Below are 21,261 nucleotides of genomic sequence, written 5' to 3'. Positions count from 1 at the left end.
GTTTTAACAGGAAAAACATCGAGTCCAGGCACACACAGGCAGATGAAACAGGCAATGACTGGCATGTATTTTGTTCTCAAGCAAAAATAATTGGGACTTTTGAGACTAGGCCTATATTTGGTTGATTTTTGGGGGATGAATTATAACGATGTGTGTTTTCACCTGTAGCAGCGGCTGCTCCACATAAGTAAATATTTAAGAGTACAGCTGAATGCAGGGAGGAGGGGGGAGAATTTCAGACAGGCAGAATGCAATTACTTGTCTGGTATTCAGCACAGGTACAAGAGTTAAAAATCATACTTAATGAAAGCTGCCATGGGATCTTTAATGACCCCGAGAGGTCAGACTTTTCATTTTACATCTTAGTGAGAAGGTAATAGTGCGATGCCAGCTCCTATTACACTTTTATATTGATTCAACTCTTTATAGGGAGAAAAAACAACAAATGTCCAACACTTTTTACAGTCTGGGAGGGGTTTTCTGGTGGTTAGGGACCCTCAAAATCCCACGTGCTCAGTGCTTAGGGCTCACAACGTGAGAACTTCAGGGAGCCTTATCTGTAATCAAACATTGCTCTAAAACATCTCAGAGCACACTGAGGTACTGAGCACCAGGTATTAGAAATGACTTGGAATTCTTGACTTCAGACTAAGGAGAGTTAGGGGATTTTCCATGTGTTTGTTTTAATGCCCTTGTGCACATTTCCAAATAATAACGAAAGAGGAAAAATGCCCTTGTGTCCATAATCTTTGCTTATAACAAAGTTAAGACTCTCCAGTCATGACAATGGCATTACTCAAATATTCCACGAATTCATTACATTAAGCATGAAATATTGAGTCTCAGCAACGTTTGCTTCAGCTTTCAAGTTTTCTAAACTCGGGGCCCCATTCCTAATTCCAAGTGGCTGAAGCCAATCCCTGTATAAAAACCCTTGCAATTCCTACCGCACAGGGAAACTAACACTTTGTAAGTTTTGAAATACTTCTCACACGGAGCAAAACCATTTTTCCACAGGACCCCTCTGGCTCTGTAAGGAGCAGAGGGCACAATCACAACACTGGTGAAACAAGAGAGAACCACTTCTTTACCTTTTCCCCAAAGATCCTTTGGCAGATGCCATTCTTTGCTAGCTTTTCCTTGACCTGCCGCGTTAGCTCTATGGTATCCACCTCCTGGTACATATAAATCTCATACTGCTCGGGTGTCAGTGGAGGAACCGAAGGTTTGGATGGCTTGGACAAGGACACGATAGGGGATGAAGGGAGGGGGCTATTCTGTGGTGTCTCACTGCGACTCGCCCCAGTCATGCTCAATTCAGAACTCTGCGAGTACGGAGATTCCGCGTTTGGCCACTCTTTCCAATACTCGGAAGAAGACGGTCCTTGGAGCTGGCTACGATCTGGCCTAGTCTGATTGCTGACCTTTTCTTTTCCACCACTGGCTTCCTCAACTTTTATATCTTCAGGAAGAGCTGCATTTCTTCTCTCATGCTGCACAGTATTCCACCAATGGTCCTTCCAAACACCACCACGTCCCAACTCATTTTTAACATGCCTCAACATACCCTGGGCAGAATCACTTATTCCATGAAGCTCTAAAACAGGTGCCTCCTGAGGCTCCTTTTTGAGCCCAGAGAGGTTCTGCAATGCAGAGATACTGGAATCAGTGACAGATGAATGTTTCTTCAGGGATATGGCCAAAGGAGAATAGCTGGAAACCGAAGACATTGCAGGTGTAGACACTAGTTTGGGGGACAGGATAGAAATGTCAGCTTGAGATAGAGGTGGTGTTTTTAAGGCAGGTTCAAGGGCAGCCTGCTGTGCCTCCATTTCCCGTCGGGCTTGTTGCAGAATGGATCGAATTGCATCATCAGAATTGCCACTGCTAGAGGCAGAAGGCGGCTGAGCCGGCTCAGCTATGAAAAACAACCAAAAGACTAAATGCAACAGAGGAAAATGCTTTGTATTCAACACGTGCTACTGTAAACATTTCCCTGACAGGGAAAAAAACCAAACCAAACCAAACCAAAACGGGGCTGAAATACATTTCTGGATGGGAGGGAGGAGTTTTCACTAAGCAAAGATTTGCACTTTTCAAAATAATATAAGATTTCCAAAGTCCTTCACTGGAAAATTTTGAGAGTTGCCAAAGTGCTGGATGTTTGCACGCACAGACTCAGCTGCACAAGTCTGGGATCACTTGCCCTTCCACCATTGTAAAAATTTTCAAATAAATGCCTTTGAAAATCAACCCTTCACTTCTTCTTCCCCCACCCCCACATGGTCAATAACATTTTATAGCTGCATTTACAAAGTTATTTAACCTTTCACTTCACTCTTTTCTCCACAAATGAATTTAACACGCACTCAGAACTGAACACAGCTGCATTCACCCGGACAGACTATTACAGTATAAATAAGGTGAGACCTTTTAACTTCAAAACCACAACACACAAATTACAACAAAGACAGAACTTTAGGAATAGATGATCATCATTATTTCACTTGACAAACTAAATATGCTCCTGCTTCCTGTTTTCTTGTACCACGGTCCCAACCACTGAAATAAACAGCTCTACCAGAGCCAGGCTGACACCTGGCCATCACCCTCTCCCTTATCTGAAGCTCTAGGATGGAGTCACAGGTGCTTTCAGCAGAGATAAGCCCCAAATGCAGCATTCCAGTGGGGAACCAGCATTTGGGTGGCTGTGCTGCAGCAGTTGGGGATGAGCAGAGACTGGAACGTGGGTGGGGAATTATCTCTGCAGAGCCAGGAGGTTTTGCAATGGCATCTGCTTCTATTTCAGTCTCCACTGAGGTCCCCAGTGCTTGGAAACCAGTTCCTCTGAAAGCTGCTCTGCAGAGAACAGGCAAAGTGAGGCACCAGGTGGGAGCAGGGAACCCCACAGTGCAAGGAGTGGCCCCAAAGTGAAATAAGATTTCCAACACTCTGTGTACTCCAGTAATACTAAAACTCATCTGAATGCATTTCTGAATTTGCCTCCCTACATTCCTTCCTGCACACACATTAAAATACATGAAAAGCTAAGAAATAGGAAAAAAAGACAGTGAGACTATCTCTGCTGTTTTATCTGCTGGTTTCACAGAGAGTTTTGAGGCCAAATTAATATTTGAAAGGAAGTCTGAGACTCTCAGATGAAACATGCTACTGAGTAACATTCTTGCAGTTTCCTGCACAAAGCCCATATTTTTCTCTATGTAATAATTTCCTGCATAAAGTCATATTTAGATCATATGTTAACTAGTGTTTTATACTCTGCCATGAGATTAACTTAGTTTTCATTTGAAAGACAACTATCCAAAACTGTAAACCCATATTTACTTTAAAAAATGAAGCAGAAGTATGGCACAGTAATTTCTACTTCAGCCCAATAGCACTACTGGGAACTCTTAAAGCTGAGAGGGCCGTGAACTAGACAGAAATGTTAATTACATGACAGCATATAATGAGAAATTAGACTTATCTCAGGCTAAGAGGGATTTTTTGGGAAAGGGAATATGCTTTGGATTTGCCAGTTCATTCACTGAATACGTTCTGTAACCAAAAATAAAATCATCTAAGAGTCAGGACTGAGTGTGCCTATATGAGTACAGGATGTACCATGGTGCTGGGGCTGGTAATTGCTGCCTGGAGTGTGACCTTCACCCCAACAAATCCATCCAGCCCCTCTCCCATGCAGTTGTGTCCCTGGGGCCTGAGTGAGACCGAAGGGAAGAGAAAGCAGGAGCTGTTCCCTTCCAAGGAGCAAACTGGGAGAAGAAAGGATTCTGTAGGTTCCTCTCAGTGACTCCTGCAGGTCTGGAGGGCAGCCAGGAGCTCAGAGCTGTCTTTATCACAGGGATAAAGGTGTTCAGAAATCCTGCAGGGAGCAGGGCAGAGCAGAGACCCCACAACACTGGGACACGTGTGACCTTAACTTGGGACGTCTCAGAGACAGAAACAACTCCACTAAATAACAAGAAAAATCTCCAAAAAACTCTTCAAACCTACACTGAATCTTTTAAGAATATAATTAACTGACCAGAAAGCTCATGGCAATTGTTTTAATTAAATTCTGCAGTAAAAGCAGGCAGAGACAAAATGAGGCTGTACCTGTTTTCTGTACTTGCAGCTCCCTTTTGGCTTGTTCAAGGATGGATTTGATGGCTTCATCAGAGCCAGACTCTGCGGTTCGGATTCGGGTGGTTATGTTACCTGGGGAAGAAAACACAACTAATGACACCAGGAAAACTCTTATTTGGCTGTTTTTGTAACACAAACACACACTGTATGTGATACATGGCCAGCACAACCTGAGGACAACTTGCACAGGACCTTTACCAACATTTACATGACACAAAAAAAGTACTTAACATAATAAAAGCAAAATATCCTCGTTGTGCCTGTCTCTAGCTGCCCCAGAATGGTGAGAACACCAGAGGAAGAACTAGGTGGTCATATATTCCTTTTCTATGGTAACATATATAGATCTATTCTTTTTTCCTTTCCTTTTCTTTTTTTTTTTTTTTTTTTGGAGGGGAAGAGGAAACAGAAAGGGAAAAGAACCGGAGGGGAAAGGAAGAAAGCTAAAAAAGTAAGCCCAGGAATCAACTTAAAAATGGCATCAGCTGCTAGGCAAAGTAGAATGAGTATACATTCAGCCCAAAACAGAATTAAAAAGTAACTAGATAAAAATAATTTTTAACTTTCTAGAGGTTAATACATTAAGAGAAAGAGTCATTTAAATGCAGATACCATTTGAAGTACTCTCCAGCTAAGAGCTATTACTTGGTTGTTTGGTTTTGCTTCTCTTTTTTTTTGTTTTGCTTTTTGTTTTTTAACCTCTAAGGGGAAGAAAAGGAGGGAAAACTGTGAGTGCTACTGCACTTAACTGCATTTTCCATTATGAAATTATTTTTTGTAAGCAATTGAGGTAATTTGTGACTGGAGTCAAAATAACTACAGAGTTTTGATGCACCTGCCTTTGTTTTTCCTTCTCTCTGGTCTCACTAGAAGAAAATTTCTGGAACTAATCTATAACAAAAATGTGCAGACTTCCTGTTCAGTGGTAATTTATGGATCTGATGTTCACTTATCTTGTTGTCTATTTAATATATAATACTGAACTAAGCATCACACTAATTTAGCAGTGTATTAAAGTGGAATTTGTCAGCATAAGCCCCATGAGAAGAAAAAAGTAAGCCTAGAGCAGAAGCAGTATGCAATTGATGTTATAACGGTGCAACTTTCTCCCTCCAAAACCATAAAAATAGCAAAGAGAGCATTTCAATAGATCTGATGACTTTATAAAGCCACTTCCATCACTTCTCTCTCTCTCTTGATCTGTTTTGCAGGGGGGATGGGAGTGGAAGAACTATCCAAACAGGGTTACGTTAGTACAGCAGCAGCAGAATTAGAAAAAGCAAAGTGTTCATCTAACCCATGGTTTGTTTTATACTTACTGTCTGTTTTTCTATCAGATTCCAGGCCAGAATCAAACTGCACAGTTTTAAGGAAACACACAGCTAAAGCACACTCCACTTCCTAGGGATTGACTGCAAAGAAAAACACCTGCCTGTGACGTACCTTCAGCCCCATTTCTTCGTTTCGGTACTTCCTGAAATAGTCTGTTCAGGTTCTGGCCTGGATTCTCTGTTGAAAAACAAGTTTGGTAAGAACAAAACAATCAGGGGATGGTTGCTCTGACATCACGGGCTGTGTGACATGAGGAGCTGGCAGCCTGGCCCTGAGCTCTCCCAGCCCCTCGGGCCCCTGAGCAGGAGGAACTGGCTACTTGGGAAGAAGCAAGGCTGGCTGATTTGTTAATAAAGATTACAGCTATGTTCGGAAAGGAGATTAGACAGATATAAATAAATGTCTAGAGATACCAAAAATGAAGAGGTTAAAGATGGGCAGATAATCCCCTCAAGTACAATCATCAAAAGGAAGAACAGATTATAAATCTAACAGTGTGTGCTTCCAATTAAACAAAATCTAGGAAAACCCTGCCTGTCCTTTCCAATATTTCTTGACTGTAAACAACTTACTTTTCAGTTTCTCTAAATGTAAATCTCAGCCTTAAGATGAATCACATTGAAATGCATGTTACTTCTTAAAATCGCTGCCTTAAATATTCAAAGCTGCTTTAAACTGGGATTGTGTTTTAATTACTCATCTCATGCATCACCTACTCTACTTTGTCAGAACACTTTGGGGAAAAAACATAATCACACAAGACACAACAAAAGCCTGGTCTCAGTAAATAACCTCAAATAAAAACCCCCAAGTATTTCTGAGGGCTGATACCCCAAGTAGCTGCTGACCCTTCTGGCTCCATGCTGAGCTGTGGCATGGAGGGGTTGGCAAGTGAGGGCTGTGAGTGTCCCTGTTCCTCACTCCTGCTGACAGGCACCAACCAGTGGCTAAAAAAAGCATAAGCGCAGATACGAACCTGCCTGAGTGCTGCAGAGCTGAACTTGCTGCACCTGGCACCTGACCTGGGTGAGAGCAGCAGCAGCAGCAGTGCACAAACAGCCCTGGATGCAGAAGCTCCTGGTTTGGAATGTCTGGAACTAAGAGGAGTAGGGGGGCTGGGGAGCTCTTACCTCTTTGTCTGCCCTGGATGCTGCGAAGAGCCAGGATGTTCTGCTCGTCCGACAGGAACTGCTTCATCTTATGAAATGGCTCCTTGCCTCTCACAGTCAGTTTATTCCATGGCTTTGGCCGGGCCAGGATCTCACTCACAGACCCTTGTGACAGTCCCAACACATAATGTCCAAATATCCGCTGTCCAATATTGTGCTTGATCAACTGCTCTTTCACCTGACGTGCAATTTCGGCCGTGTCTATCTCCTCGCCTTCGGAGATGCTCCCAGCACTTTCTGACTGGCTGGGAGATGGGGCCATGCCATTTACATCCGGGCTTTGTTGTAATGGACTTTGGGAAGATATGGAGTTTGTGCTGTATGGACCTGTTGGAAAAATCATGCTTGTGCTTCCTGCTTCCTGCATTGCCTTGGAGTAGAAGGACTGCATTAGCTGTCGCTGGAGGAGAGAGTTTAGTGCAAATTTTCCTGTGGAGGCCAGGGGTAAGCTGGGGCTCGCCAGGGATGAGCTGAAAAAGTCTTGACTTAAACCCGTTGGTGAGAACTGGTGTGTACCATTAGTATTGGAAGCCTGCTCCCCCGCGTTGCGGAGCAACTGGGAAGGAGGGGAGGCCGGCAAGGTTGCAGGACGCTGACTCTCAGGCTGGTCTTTCCCTTTTCTCCTGGCTGACCCTACAAGGAAGGTCAAACATAATGCATTATGGGGGGTCAAAGAGGGAAAAACCAAGATAAAAAAATGCAAAGTTTGCCCCGCAAAGGGAAAAAGTGCAGATTGACATGGGCCAATGGAGTGGCAGTGGGAGTTTTGGTTTTTGTTTGTTTTTGCTTTGTTTTCATTTGTTGGGTTATTTTTTTTTTTTAATTTTTATTTTAAATTTTTTTTTTCCATGATTGAAAATTTTTAAGCCAAACAAGGCCCCCAAAACAAACAACATGCATTTCATGTTTGCACCTTTCTTGTATGTTGCAGCCTGGAGAATCCCCCTTACAGACATTAACACTAGAACAGTTACATGAAGTGCAGTGATACAGTTAAATAAATCCAGTTACAGACAGCAAGTCTCTCTGTTGTCTCTCATTCAAGATATGACTCATTGGACCTGACTGAACCCAAATGCAGCAAACATTTACATTTTGGAACAAACCAATTTGAATAAAGGAATAACCATTAGGTGGATGCACCAAGATCGCTCAGTTAAAAGTCATAAAACACTTCAGAATTCAGTAATCCCAGGGCCAGTGGCAACTTTTAACTTTCTTCCAGCTGCAAAAACCATCATTCAAGAATCTGGAAATTCCATGACTTGCCATTTAAAAAATGTGCACACAAGATGTAAAAGCCCACATTAGGAAAGCCAAACAGCAAACACACTTCGCTGGGAAGAAAGGATTTTGCTTTCCCAAGCTGACCTGCTGGTGGTATATCCAAGCGTATCAGACAGGGAGACTGTGATCTACATGCAAACACTTTGCATAACACTGTGTGTGGGGGAAAGAGATGGATTTGTTCCCAAAACAGAAGACAGCCTCAAACACTGGTACAGCCTGTAGTGCCTCTTCCCTAACCTCTACAGACTCTCTAACTTTTTACTTCATCATCCAGCCTATAAAACTACAGAAATCCAACGTTACGCAGTGTTCCTGTTGCTTCTCAATCCTCCTGCCATGCATGAGCTCAGACACTCAGGTCTCACTCAGCCCTCCCTCCCAACACAGGACAGCAGAGGCACCCAGAAGAGCCAAAATTCGGGTGGACCTACCGCTCAGGTCGCTGTTGGTGATGCGCAGCGTGGCGTTCTCCGACTGCAGCGAGCGGTTCTTCTCCAGCAGCAGCACCTCCAGGGGCTTGGATGCATCCTAAAGGAAACCAAAGGGGGAGGTTTGTTTCTCAAAGCACTGAGAATCTCACTCAAGTACTAAAAAGGATTTCAGAGGGAAAAAAATTTTAAAAAAGCCAAGTGTTTGGCTGGTCTCTGAGGGCAGTGAGGGAATTTGCTGGGCAGAGAGCAGCAGGAATCACTCCGGGCTCTGGTGGGAGCCATGGAACAGATTCACTGTTTAATTTTCATTGTAAATCATTCATCAATTCTGCATTATTTTGAGATGTGTAACGGAACATTTTCTTAATCCTACTTATTTTTAAAGGGTTCTGGCACACTTTCAGTTTAAAAGCTGTAGACTTCTTTTAATCTGATTAAAACAGGAGTTAAGATTATACTATTCCTTCAAGGTCAACTGACCCAAGCTAAGCATTTCCTTGACATGCAGAAACAGTTTGTTCAAAATAACATCAGTCAGAGAAACCTGCTATTTACTATCCCCTAAACATCTAACACATGATCATTAAAAATCCCATTGAAAATTAATCCCAGGATATCGATATTCAGTTTGGATTTCAGAAACAGGAATTTAATTCATAACCTTTAAACTGAAATAAGATTAATTTGCTGGAACAGCAGAGCTTTCTCGCTGCTCCAAGGTTTGTTTTCTTTTGTGAAAAGAAATTTTCAAGGCTAACAAATACTTAAAAATGCTGAAGTCCTTGCACAGTGTGCTGCCCGTATAACAACTCCAGTATCTTTAAATGACTCAACTTCACAACATTCTGGTTTACCCACTCCAGCACAGTTGAAATGTCACTTTGTCCTTGACCACTTAAATGAAATTAACAGGCAAAAAAAAAAGTCCAGTTCAGCTTTTTACATAAGAAAACATCAGGGAAAACAAGGATGGACCCAGAAGCCTCAACATCAACAGGAAACTGTCAATGTCAACAACAAGGAACTGCAAGACAAAATTTTTGTTAATCAGCTGAGCTACTGAATAAGTAAGAAAACAAAAGTAATTCAGTACCTGCGCACCAGAGCTTTCAGATGGTGCAAACTCCATGGATTTCAATATACTGTGGAAGGCAGAAAAAAGAAATTATTTTCTATTTCTCCCTTTCATAACAACTCCACTAATGAGCATTAACATTATCATGTGCTGTTCTCCAGTAACACCACAAGTGATGACAACTTTCCTTGCAGTAACACAATCTCCTAATGAATACAGAATAACTCGTCAAACCAGTTATTGGATAAGAAAATTTTCTTGAGCATCATCTAAATCATTCCATATGCAATCCCACCAGGCCAGTTTAAAGTGTAAATTTAAAGGTTAATAAGGATATAACATTTTAAGCTGTCAGAAACAATATAAATTTATCTGTGAAGCTGGAAGGGAATGAGGATGTTGTAGCAAAGCAGCAAAACAGGGGAGTCACCACTACAGTGCAGCACTTTAAAGAATATACACCAGCTCACCAGCAAGGAAAATATGCACAAATAATCCTCCCAACCAAGGCACTACAGGCTAAAAGGCAGTTTTTCATTTTAATAACCCCCTCATTCTATGGCAAAGGGAAGACAAAATGGCTCAATATTTCTTAAGAAATATGAAAGATCCAAATATTTATAAGTACATTAGGAGCAGAATCTGATAGTCTCATTGTCAATATTTTATACAAAGAGTGAGCGGTCAGAGGATGCCTCCCTTCAGAGGCTCTCAGTTAGAGCTGTGTCATCTGGCAAACCAGAATCTTACAGGAATCCAGACTTATTACTGTACTTTGTTGGATCATTTTTTTAAAACCAGCCTGCTGCAGGCAGGACATGAACTTCCTCAGACTGAAGCAATAAATGATTTCAGCTTCTTACTGTACAAAGACAACATTCATTTGGTGAAGAAAAACACATAAACACATATAGATGGTGTTTACACAGCATTTGTCATGTGTAAAACACCAAGAACTCTGTGAGCAGGAACAATCTGGTTAATCATACATTAAACTGTATTAAATGCTGTGGATCATGTATTAAAGGTTTTGGAATTGCCCCTGGATCTCTGGAGTGTCCAAGGCCAGGCTGGATGGAGCTGGGAGTAACCTGGGGTAGTGAAAGTGTCCCTGCCCATGGCAGGGGGTGGCACTGGATGAGCTTTAAGGTCTTTTCCAGCCCAAAACATTCAGTGATTCCATGAAATGTTGAAACAGAGATAAAAAAAGGCAGAAGTTCAGTATCAGGCACAGGAACTGTTTCTGGATGCCATGAGGAGTTAGCCAGGCACCCATTAACTGCCTGAACCTGTCCCTGGATTAATCCAGAGTTAGATGTGCATTAAGTGACACTCTGGAAATCAGGTCTCTGGGCCATTCAAGATCACTCAAAGTCATAGCAAACCCAAAGGAAAAAAAAAGGCATTCTGAGAAAGAGACCTCATGTATCTTACATCTGTACATACTCATTGCACACAGGGTTAATTCTGACAGGCATTCCTAAAATATAGTAATTAATGAAACCACAAATTTCTGGCAATCACTTTCATTACATGGCATCACTCAGTGTCATCTCTTGCCTGGCTGTAGGGTGGAGCCATCACCCCACACACAGCACATAAAGTGATGTTGTGAAGACTCTGTATGGGCACAACAGCTCAGCCACGTGCAAAATCAACTCTTTTGTGCTATCAGTGGACTTGTCCCAGTCAAGGGGACATGATGTGGACTAATGGCTCGAGTTCTCAAAGACCCTGACACCACTTGACACCACAGGTGTGTGACTCAGGTGGCAAATCCCCAAAAGCCAAAGTGTTTCTAGGCACAGCTCTGCATTCCAGGACTCCAAGGTACTGAGGGAGATAAATGCACAGAGACTCATCCAGGGAAAATCCCAGCCAGGTCTCTGTTCCCATGAATTCTGCAGGGAATGACCTCTGCAGCGACAGCCAGTCCTAATGCACATCCTCATGATGCCAAAATGAGGAGACTGATTTGAATTTCAAACCCAGTTTGAACAGTAAATTATCAGGTGGCAAACGTCCCATGGGAAATCCCATTTCGGCTCAGAGCACTTGTGACCCCACTTACCACACGTGGGTTTGCCATGGGGAGCAATCCAGCAGCATTCCAAACACCTTCCTTCCTCCTGGATGAGGCTAAACCAGAAAAAGCTGCTCTCTCCCAAAGGAGCAGGTGTGAGAGGTGCCCTGACCACACAGTGCTGCCCCCAGCACCAGGCTGACAATGGTTGGAAGCATGAACCTGGTTATGGTTATATTTGGTTCTCCACACCAAAAATCTGCCTCTAAAGCCCTGATCCTGTCATCTCTGTCCTTGCACAGGCTGATGCATTTTGGTTCTGAGCACCTGCTGCCAGCTGGCACCTTCAGGGAGGATCCTGAGCCTTGCAGCAGCTGCTTCCAGTGAGATTGGTGCAGGAAATGTGCATTCAAACCTTGGCTGGAAACCTACTGACCTCTGCCTACCTGAAGGGGATTCTTTGCTAACTGAATTAACTTTCTGACAATTTCACAGGTAATTTCCCTTACAGTTGAAACACAAAATATACTAAAAATCAAGCTGATGGCACCTCTAATTGCCCTAAGAGGAATATTCACTCCAGAAGGTTCATTTTTAAAAGAATGTAAAAGTTAAACATGTCAAAAATGACTCTCCAAATGTGTCACAAAAGACACATTCTCCTCAGGAAAATGAGGAAGCATAACGTTTCTTCTTTGGATTCCAGGAATATCTTTGCCCATGAGATCTTGACTCAATCTGTGGCTCAAGATCAGTTACCTGCTTTTTAAAGAAATGATCTTGTGACTTGAATCTGCACATCTAAGAAGACTTGAAAGATCTGACTGTAAAGCAAAGTGTGCATTGGGACAGCTCAACTTTCTGTTTGTCTGATCCGGACTGCAAAGGCAGCAGGGTCAGCCCTGTCGTGCTACTTGAGAGGGAGCAGAAGGCACACAGAGAGCTCTCAGATCTCAAAAATAGGTTTAGAAGCCATTGGGCACAAAAGCCAAGGCAGAAAGTGAAGAATTCTCCCATGCCAGATCTTGACATGGGCCCAGCTAAGTTCCTCCAGGTAGGGTAGGAGTTGGCTGATATTGAGACCCTCAGCCCTGCTTGCCTCTAACACCCCAGGAAGGGTTAAAGAAAATACATCAGTGCCAAAACACCTTAAAAATTAATTCTATTCCCGCTTTACTGACAAGATCTCTTTTCTCTAGGTGCAAATGTTACAAGCAGCTCATTTCTGTCAGTGTTGCAGGGCACAAGGCAGGTGCAGCAAGATTCAGTGTGAGGGCTGCAGATTTACAGCAGCAGACTTCTCCCAGCCTCATTTACAGCAAGTCTCAGTTCAGATCAGACTGTCACTGCCAGGGGATGCACACTGAGCCCTCAGCACACCACCTGGATTAGATGGAGCATGGGAATGCTGTGAAGCAGCTGCTTGGAGGATGCAGCATTGCAAACATCCTCAGTGCTCTCTCAGAGGGTCTCAACCCTCAGACCATCCCACAGGATGGTGATGGACCCCAGGGCCTTTACAAGCCAGATATCAATTCACAAATTAGGGATATAAAAGCTGGAAAACCTGGGAAAACAGGGTTCATTTACTGGCACCCAACCAGGGCCACTTCCAGCAGAATCTCCCACTTATTTCTCTGCAGGCTCATTCTGAGCAGAAGCACCATATGAAGCCTCCTGTGTCACAGCTTCTCTGAGCTGCCTTACCACCCCTGCCCTCATGTAAGTCAGTGTTGTAAAAAAAAACCAAATTAAAATATTGGTATTATCATCAGGAATACAGGGTTTGTAGTTAAAGCACAAATGCAAAGTAAGCTTAAATGAGCATATTCAACGAATATATTGGGTTCTAGGCACCTTAAGTCTGGCTTTAAAGCCTGGTCCTGTTGTATTAAACCTTTGCAATAAAGCAGGAAGGATTCAAAACTCATTTGTTGTTTCAGCACATTTACATTTAATATCTTATGCAAGAAGCTGGAAGGTTGTAGCCTTATTCCCATTCACTGAGGACATAAACTGGCTAAAACACTACACATGAGGACATGAACTGGATAAAACCTGAAGCTGTTCCCTTAACTCAGGAGAGGATGTGGATGTATTTACCCCTAATCACTAAATGATGATGCTATTTTGAGCCCAGGTAATAATCAGGTAAAATGACCAAATAAATGGTCAATTCATTTAATTCCAGTGAAAATTATACCCCTACATCAGGGTGTGCTGCAGCTGGTGGTGAACCAGAACCTCAGCCAGCGTGGCTTGAATAAATCAGCACCAGGGGTTGGGCAGTTGTGGGGCTTGCAAATCCAAATCTGCTTTCCATATTCTCCAGGGACGTGTAAACAAAAGCACATGACTACCAGCCTCATCTGAAATACCTCATTAAACCAGGGAATGGGTTATTTCAGCCTTTTTAAAACACACACAGAAATGCCAGAATGATGAAAGAAGAGATGGGAGTTTCTCGCAGTTATTTAAACCTTGACACTAAACATATTTCCAGTCAGAAAAGTTCTCTTCTGAACCTGACAGCTTATCTTGTTATAGTTTAAAATGAGGCTCTTTTAAGTCTCTTAAGAAAATCCCTTGAAATAGGAAGAAGCTGTTTGTGGCTTTAGTTTAAAACCACAATATATTAGCAAAAATATACAGTGAAACAAGCCCAGCATTAAACTGGTAAGTGCTGAGCACTGGCTGGCAGGAGCAGAGCAAAGGTACCATGGCCAAAGGCTCTGCATGTCATTTTTGGTCCACATTACCCTCAGCTGTTGGCTGGAGACTTTTAAAGAGTGGTCCACCTAAAACACCACAGATTTTGAAACTTTTTTCCCTTTGTGGACAATAGTTTCAGTGGCTTTTCTTCGTGGACATGTGTTTTATTTGCTATTGTGATCCTCTGCTGCAACAAAAAGGAGCACTCTCAGATACAGCAGTTCCACTGGTTCTGGATGCAATTTCTGCCAATATTCCCAATTTCCTCGTCTTTGTGGTTTTGACTGAATTTTTTATTGTTCCAAGAACACAGATTTGTGGCTTCATTTAACAAGTACTGTTCAACCAGAGTTTGTGAAAAAATCATGTAAGCATTTAACACTTACTTTAATTCTTTCTTAACCTCTTCATAATCAGCCTGTCCTTTCAGTTTTTCTTCCAGTTGCTTTAAAAGAAAGAACATGGATTTAATTATTTACATTGTTTTTTTTTCTGCAGGCTTTGAAAATCATCTTCAAATTATTCCATATATACAGCAGCGCACAAGTGAGGGTTAATGACTCATACCTAATTTACATATATTAGAAAACAAACTATAACCAATTAAACGTAAACACAATTATACCTCGCTCATCCTTTGTTTACAGAGTGCCAAGCATGACAGAATTCAGTGGGTCTCAATTTGGCTGCTTGCAATGTCACTGTCATGTGCTCAGGGAAGAGACTGGGGGATGAAGGTATTAAAAAAAAAATGGGGCAGCTGAAATTTTCAGGGAGATTGAGTAAACAAGCAGGATGCTTTGGCACACACTGTATTCTTAATAGGACAGTTCTTGATAACCTTATCTACATGATAAAAAGAGCAGACTGAAGAAGCTGTTGTTGACTGGAATGCTTTAGGCTTGCAAGGCTCCTACAGCACCTCAACAGCTGTACCAGAGGTTTTGCAAGCATTACTGACCACAGAGGGAGCACTGAGGCCACCCCAGCTGCTCTGCCCCACCCAGGGTGGCCTCAAAGGCTTCTCCTGGCTGTGAGGATGCCCCAAAGGCTGAACCAAACCCCCTGCCACCATCCAGAACGCAATGTCACACACTTGGACCTTACCCAGCTCCCACCAAAGTGCTCATCACTACGGGGTAAATGCTTCAGGAGGCCTAAAACATATTGATACATAATTGATGCAGTTATGTTGCTTGCAGAAGCCACATTAATTTCAATAATTTCTTTGCTTAGTGCAGGCACACCTGATCTAAGCAAAGAACAGAACTTACTGGCTTGCAACTTCCATGGATAAATTCAGGCTAACTCTGCTTCAGTTCATTTTTGGTGTTAAAATTGGCACAGAATCCCAAAGGTCACAGGAAACAGAAATAACACAAGGACATATCACCTCAAAGACAGAGAATCTACTTTGAAAAGGAAAGGAATATATGACATGAAAAAGAAAAATAGGACTTTATGTCCAGGAGAGGCTGCCTTCAGGGGAGAAGGGAATTCAAGATCCTATACCCACTCTGGGGCTGCTCTTTGGATGCAGGAGGAGGGCAGGGGAGGGCTGCTGGAACTTGGATAATTTTAGCAAAGCTGTTTAAAATGCAGCCCCACACAGCTGTGCAGCAGCCCAGCTATGGGGCATGGAGGCAGGGCTGGGGAAACAGAATTGGGAACCTGCTCCCTGTGCTGTCTTCCCTATAAAGTCAGTGTGTGGGTATCACAGAGCTGAACAAACCCCAAAATGATGCAGCACAGCAAATCCACGGACTGAGTCATCTCAGTAATTTAAATGAGGCTTCTTCAGATGCCAACAGCAGCATAGTGGGGCTTTGTGGGACCTCCAGCCATTCTGCCATTTTTAAAGGATTTCCTACCCAGCCCTTTGCAGCTCTCACACTGCTGACATGTCTGCCTTGCCATCAGCACAGCTGTTAAGGAGCAGTGACAAAGTGGACAGCCAGGTTACCAATCCACAGCCCTCTCAAGGCCCTGTTCCTGCTGTTTGCCACCACAGCCCAGCATCCTCAGCACTGCTGAGAGAGGAATCTCCTGCAGGAACAGCCAGGCTCAAGGAGCAACTCTTAATGGATCCCAGGAGCTGCTGCTCAGTGTGGAATTTGCACTCTCTGGGACACTGATGGAACAAGTGGCCTCTTAGAAAGGCCTCATGTCTTTTGTCATCAGTGGTTGTGCAGTCATTCAGTTGTGTTGAAAATAAAAATGAAGTGTCTGTTTTAGCTACAACCTTTTTTTTTTCACCTGGAATAAATACAGGGCAAGTTTTAGTAGTTTTTTCTGGTGTGTCCTGCCTTTCCAAATTCCAGTTATTGTCTGGAACTATAGGAAGCACTGACTTTGCTTTAGATAGCAGACACAGCGCTTCAGGAAAATCCTGCTTGATGTGACCAGGAAAATCCTACAAATAATAAAGATGTTGGAGGTTTTGACAATTTACAACACATGCTGAAATCTCATTATAGGGATGTACTGTGTAGTCTCAGGGCCTGAGATCTCACATTTTGAGGAGGATCAGCTACAACAGGCCATGAGCTCCAGCAGCTTTTCAAGCTGCAGCTCAACACTGAGCAAAACACAGTGACTTCAACAAGGTGGAATTTGTAGTGCATCAGGTCAGGCTGGAGAGGGATCTTTAAATGAAACCAGTGAGCCAGAGAGCCCTTGGTACTGGGAGGAGACTCAGCATCAGAGCTGAGCGTTTTCCAAGTGGTCACAGGCAAGGGGAGGACCTGCCAAACCCCAAGACATCCTTCTGCTCTCCTTGGTCTTGTCAGTCTGTCCTTCTGTCTCTGCAAATCCACTGCAATTCACCCTTTCCTTAACTCTGTGACTGGTAACATTTTGGGTCTGGAGCAGAGGAGCTTTTACAGCAGGAACAACTGGAAATTTATACCAGTTCTCAGTATAAAAAGGACCAGAAGAAATTTAAAACAAGCAATACCCTGGATTAATATGTTAGTTACTTATGCAAGGGTATGCCAAGGAAACAGTCTTTTGTAGAAACAGAGATAAACCACAAAAAAGCTAAAGATTCTCATTTTAATGGAATCTGTATTAAATGTAATTCTGTGCAGGGAAGTGCTATACCCTGGAATATCTAGGTACAAAACACAGGTAGAAAAATAAAGAAAAAGAAGAGATATTGACAAAATGCAGCTGTTTTGGACTCTCAGGTACTTGCTACAGCAGTATGACAACCAGCAATATTTTACTTTGGATTGTATAAAAAACACACACATCCATCATTCCCAAGTACCTAATACAGAGATTGTTGCCATGGAAAATCTGCACCTAAACATCTCCTTTAGTAAACAATATAAACTAACAACTGAGGATGCAGTGCCTGTGTAGAAACAGAACATTTAGGCACTTGGCATCTTCCCAGTCAATGACTGTTTTAAAATGTATTAGTATGGTAATTGTCTCCAAGAACCCTGTAAAATGCACAGAACATGGGATAACAAAGGTTCAAGCTGTGAGACAATCTGGAGGAACTAATATCTTGGACTAAATATCAACCTGGTTAATTCAGACAAAATATATTCCAATGACCTCCAACACACAAAAATGCAGGAGCCAGAGGGCAGAAGGAATGGACTGGTGGCTTTTCTGCATATTAAATTTGCAAATATCCCATGTTAAAGAATCACCTTGCATCTGTGGTGTGAATAAACCCATGTCAGAGCATGCAGAGATTGGGTCCCTCCTCATGTTATTTAGAAAATACAATCACTACTGTATTATTAACTGAACTGGCATAGGCAAATAGCAGGGGCTGTGTTGAGTGGCTTAAAACATTTCAATAACCATTAGATTAACATTGTAGTTCAGTTTAGAGTGATCAAGTCACATTACTGAATTTTAACTGGGTAGCAGAGACATTCTAGCACCCTGCCACAAAGGGTTAATACAATTAGAGTGAGAAAAGTCTTGTTACTAGAGGACATGTTTTGATTATTAGATCAGATGAAGATAAAGAAGCAATAATTTTGGAAGTATTTCTGTATTGTTTCATTAAGTCATAGAGTATTAAACAATTCCCCCAAGATACAGGTTGAGAACATTGCTTTAATTTGTGAAACTGTAAGTTGTTTTCTGTGGAGGCAACCATTAAAATCTCTGTTATTTCAGAAGCAATTCCTCCATAATAAAACAGGAGATCAGCACATTATCACTGAGATTTGGTGCTTTGTACAACCTGTGCCTGGCACAGGCTTTCCCAGCACTTTGGGGTGAAAGTAACTATTTGGAAATATTTTTATAGTTGCAATAAATAAGGTTAAAGAGGGTTGAAATGACTAAAACTTTATCAATAGAGGCACTACATCAGCCACTATCAACAGAAAGCTAAATACAGAGCATTAGCCAGGCAAGGCTATGAGAAAATGGAAGGAGATTACTGAAATGAAAATCAAAGACTTGCTCTGTCATTTCTATGATCCTACTCCCTTTGAAGTTAATGGCTAAACTAATACTGACCTCACCAGGAACATGCTTTATTCCAAGAAAATCTGTCAAGTGCAAGGATTCAAGATATTTTCTATCAGGCTTTATAAAAAAGTAAAATAAAAAAATCCCCTGAACATGGGTGTAGCCAGCAGAATGTGTCCCTCAAAACCAGGGCAGCTCCTTTCTCCCTCAATAAATGTGGTGCCCACATGGTGACAGGTGGGCAGGGAGTGATACTGTCAATGGAGTTACATAATAGGTGTCCTTTGCTCCACTGAATTTTCATAAAAATTCTGCAAAGCCAGCTTAAAGCATGCAGAAAACACTGACTGCAACACTTCAGCTTTCATTCCTAACAGGTCTCTCTCCATGTGAATTATGCTCCACCACAGCAAAACCAGTAACTGCTAGAAAATGTCAGAATTAGAGCAATTTGTAAGAGTTTCAATTGAACATTAAATCATTCTGATAGAGCAAAGCTGCCCACGCCACAGTCAGAGCTGAGTGGGAACTATCAGCCTCCTGCTCTCAGAACACTCTCAGACTATCAAACCTGCAGAACTACCAAGACTTTAATGGAACAGATAAATTTATCTTGTTTACACTTTGGAGCTCATAGGTGGTGGAACAATGAAGGAGACAGGAGTTACAGGAAACTGATTCATACCCCACGTCAGGAATCATTTCTCACGCTCACTCAGAGATCAGAACTGTGTGGGCTCAGCACAGGGAAAGTGAAACTGCCCAAGAGAGAGGTAAAAGGGTCATTCAGAGAATTCTTAGCTGCTCCTTCTGGTTCTAGCGCAGTGCTGCTCCTATGCAAATGAGTATAGGGCCAGATTGCTAATTAGAAATGGGAATTATTGTGCAGCAAATACACAGTTAAAAAAATTAAATAGTTATTGGTAACAATAAATAAAGAAATAATTATTATTTAAATAATTAAATTATTATTATATAAAAGCCTTCTCCATGTCCTGATTTTACTTGTTTCTATGCCCTAAATGATAAACTAAAATCTAAATGATACACTTCCCATTTCCAGTGGAGGGAACTGGAGGGGGTAGCAGGGACATTGAAAGATAAACCAATTCCTTGCAAATCTTCAATATGTATAACTGGGATGGGAATTAAAAGTTTGAAAATCTAAGAGGGATTTTCTGTGCTTTTTCAGTTTAACTGTTTCATTACATATCCATGCTCAATGTCTGCTGGGATTTGGTGGTGATTTTAATCCTAAAGGTAGCCTTGTCCAATGTGCAAAAATACATTTCAAAACAGTAAGGATTGGGCCATTTAGAACTTAAAAAAACTGTGATCCCTTAAAAGCAATATACCCAGGGGGTGGAATGGGATGGGTTTGAAGGTCCCTTCTAACTCAAACCATTCTGTGATTCCACGAATGCCACAGAAACCAGAACTCAGCCACACCCTGAAGGAGCCAATGGCTCAGGACCACAGGAAACCCCAATACCATCATCTCTGAGACATCCTTTGGGCACAACCAAACCTTACTTTGAGTGTGCTGTTCTTGGCTGTCAGCTGCTGCTCCAGCTGGGAGATTTGGCTGCTGGAGTTCTCCCTCAGCTTGGTGAGGCTGCCCTGGAGCCTCTGCACATCCTCGACGAGCTGCGCGATCTCGCGCTCCTTCGCCGCCAGCTCCACTTCCAGGCTGGAGCGGGTCAGCACCTCGATGGCCTGCTCCTGCAGGGAAAACACCATCAGGGCACAGAAAGGAAGGAAACAGGCAATTCCTCAATCTAGCACTCCTCTGACTGACATTGGGAATGTGGAAGATGGAATTTCCTACAGCCCAGGACAGCTCTCTGGGAAAGCACGGATAACAGAGGGAATAAATTTCCCTGTTTTGTAAGTGCACTGGAGAGATGCAGCAGTGAAAGTCAAAGGATTCTATTTAGATCTATTTATTATTAATAGCCCAAGTGCTTTGACAACTATGAAAATCTGTGCTTACAAAATACTAATCAGATAAAATATTCTGAAGTAATGGAGCAGAATTTCTTAATAAGGAACGGCAGAGCCATGTGCCTGTGGCTCTCTGCATGCACACTGCACGTTTCAGGCAAAATTGTCAAAAATTGCCCCAAACTGCTACTTCCAATGAACTTGATCCTTGCATGAAAATTGTTCACGTTAACATTATTGCAAGCATCCCTCTATGGGGAAGAAGAGAGATGTGACAGCTCTAAGACAAGGCCATTCTCCCTTTGGTCACCACTTTCAGAAATTCTCTTTCCTAAATCTTCCTTCTTCCAGTTTCCCACAGCTGTAAAATCTGTCCTCAAGTCTGGAACTTCCTCTCTGAACTGACTTCCTGGGAGGAGAAGGAATCAGAGAGGTCTTGAAGGAGGCAGATCCATTCAGGAGAGATAAAAGACTAATTGCACCATCTCTGTCTCCTCCTGTGCTGGGAGATTACAGCTGTGATGCACTGGGGAGCTCTGAGCCTCCTCCATGGATAAAGTGAGGAAGGCCTTGTGCCTGTATGGGGGGCAGGAGGCAGCCCAAGGAGGGGCACACGTTCCATTAAAGAGCCCAAAATGCATCTGACAAAGGTTAATGGCTGTTCCTCAGAAGCACCAGTGAAGGAGGAGAGAA

The 21,261-nt window shown here is 42.6% G+C and overlaps 1 protein-coding gene across 8 annotated transcripts in view; it reads right to left on the bottom strand.

Moving 5' to 3' along the window:
• The window catches only part of CUX1 (cut like homeobox 1), a 270,012-nt gene that overhangs the window by 67,065 nt on the left and 181,686 nt on the right, over positions 1-21,261 (bottom strand). For 3 of the 8 annotated variants that reach the window (XM_030962485.1, XM_030962487.1, XM_030962486.1), the window contains exons 11-18: positions 20,158-20,346; positions 14,565-14,623; positions 9,462-9,510; positions 8,369-8,465; positions 6,609-7,280; positions 5,590-5,655; positions 4,117-4,218; positions 1,092-1,918 (exon numbers count right to left, since the gene is read on the bottom strand). In XM_030962485.1, the coding sequence (XP_030818345.1) occupies positions 1,092-1,918; positions 4,117-4,218; positions 5,590-5,655; positions 6,609-7,280; positions 8,369-8,465; positions 9,462-9,510; positions 14,565-14,623; positions 20,158-20,346 (2,061 nt within the window). The remainder of the gene's footprint in view (positions 1-1,091; positions 1,919-4,116; positions 4,219-5,589; positions 5,656-6,608; positions 7,281-8,368; positions 8,466-9,461; positions 9,511-14,564; positions 14,624-20,157; positions 20,347-21,261) is intronic. The other 5 variants (XM_030962488.1, XM_030962493.1, XM_030962489.1 and 2 more) reach the window with 4 other exon arrangements.

Source organism: Camarhynchus parvulus, chromosome 19 (genome assembly GCF_901933205.1).
Source record: "Camarhynchus parvulus chromosome 19, STF_HiC, whole genome shotgun sequence".
Lineage (NCBI taxonomy): Eukaryota > Metazoa > Chordata > Aves > Passeriformes > Thraupidae > Camarhynchus > Camarhynchus parvulus.
This window is presented reverse-complemented; position numbering and strand designations above follow the sequence as displayed.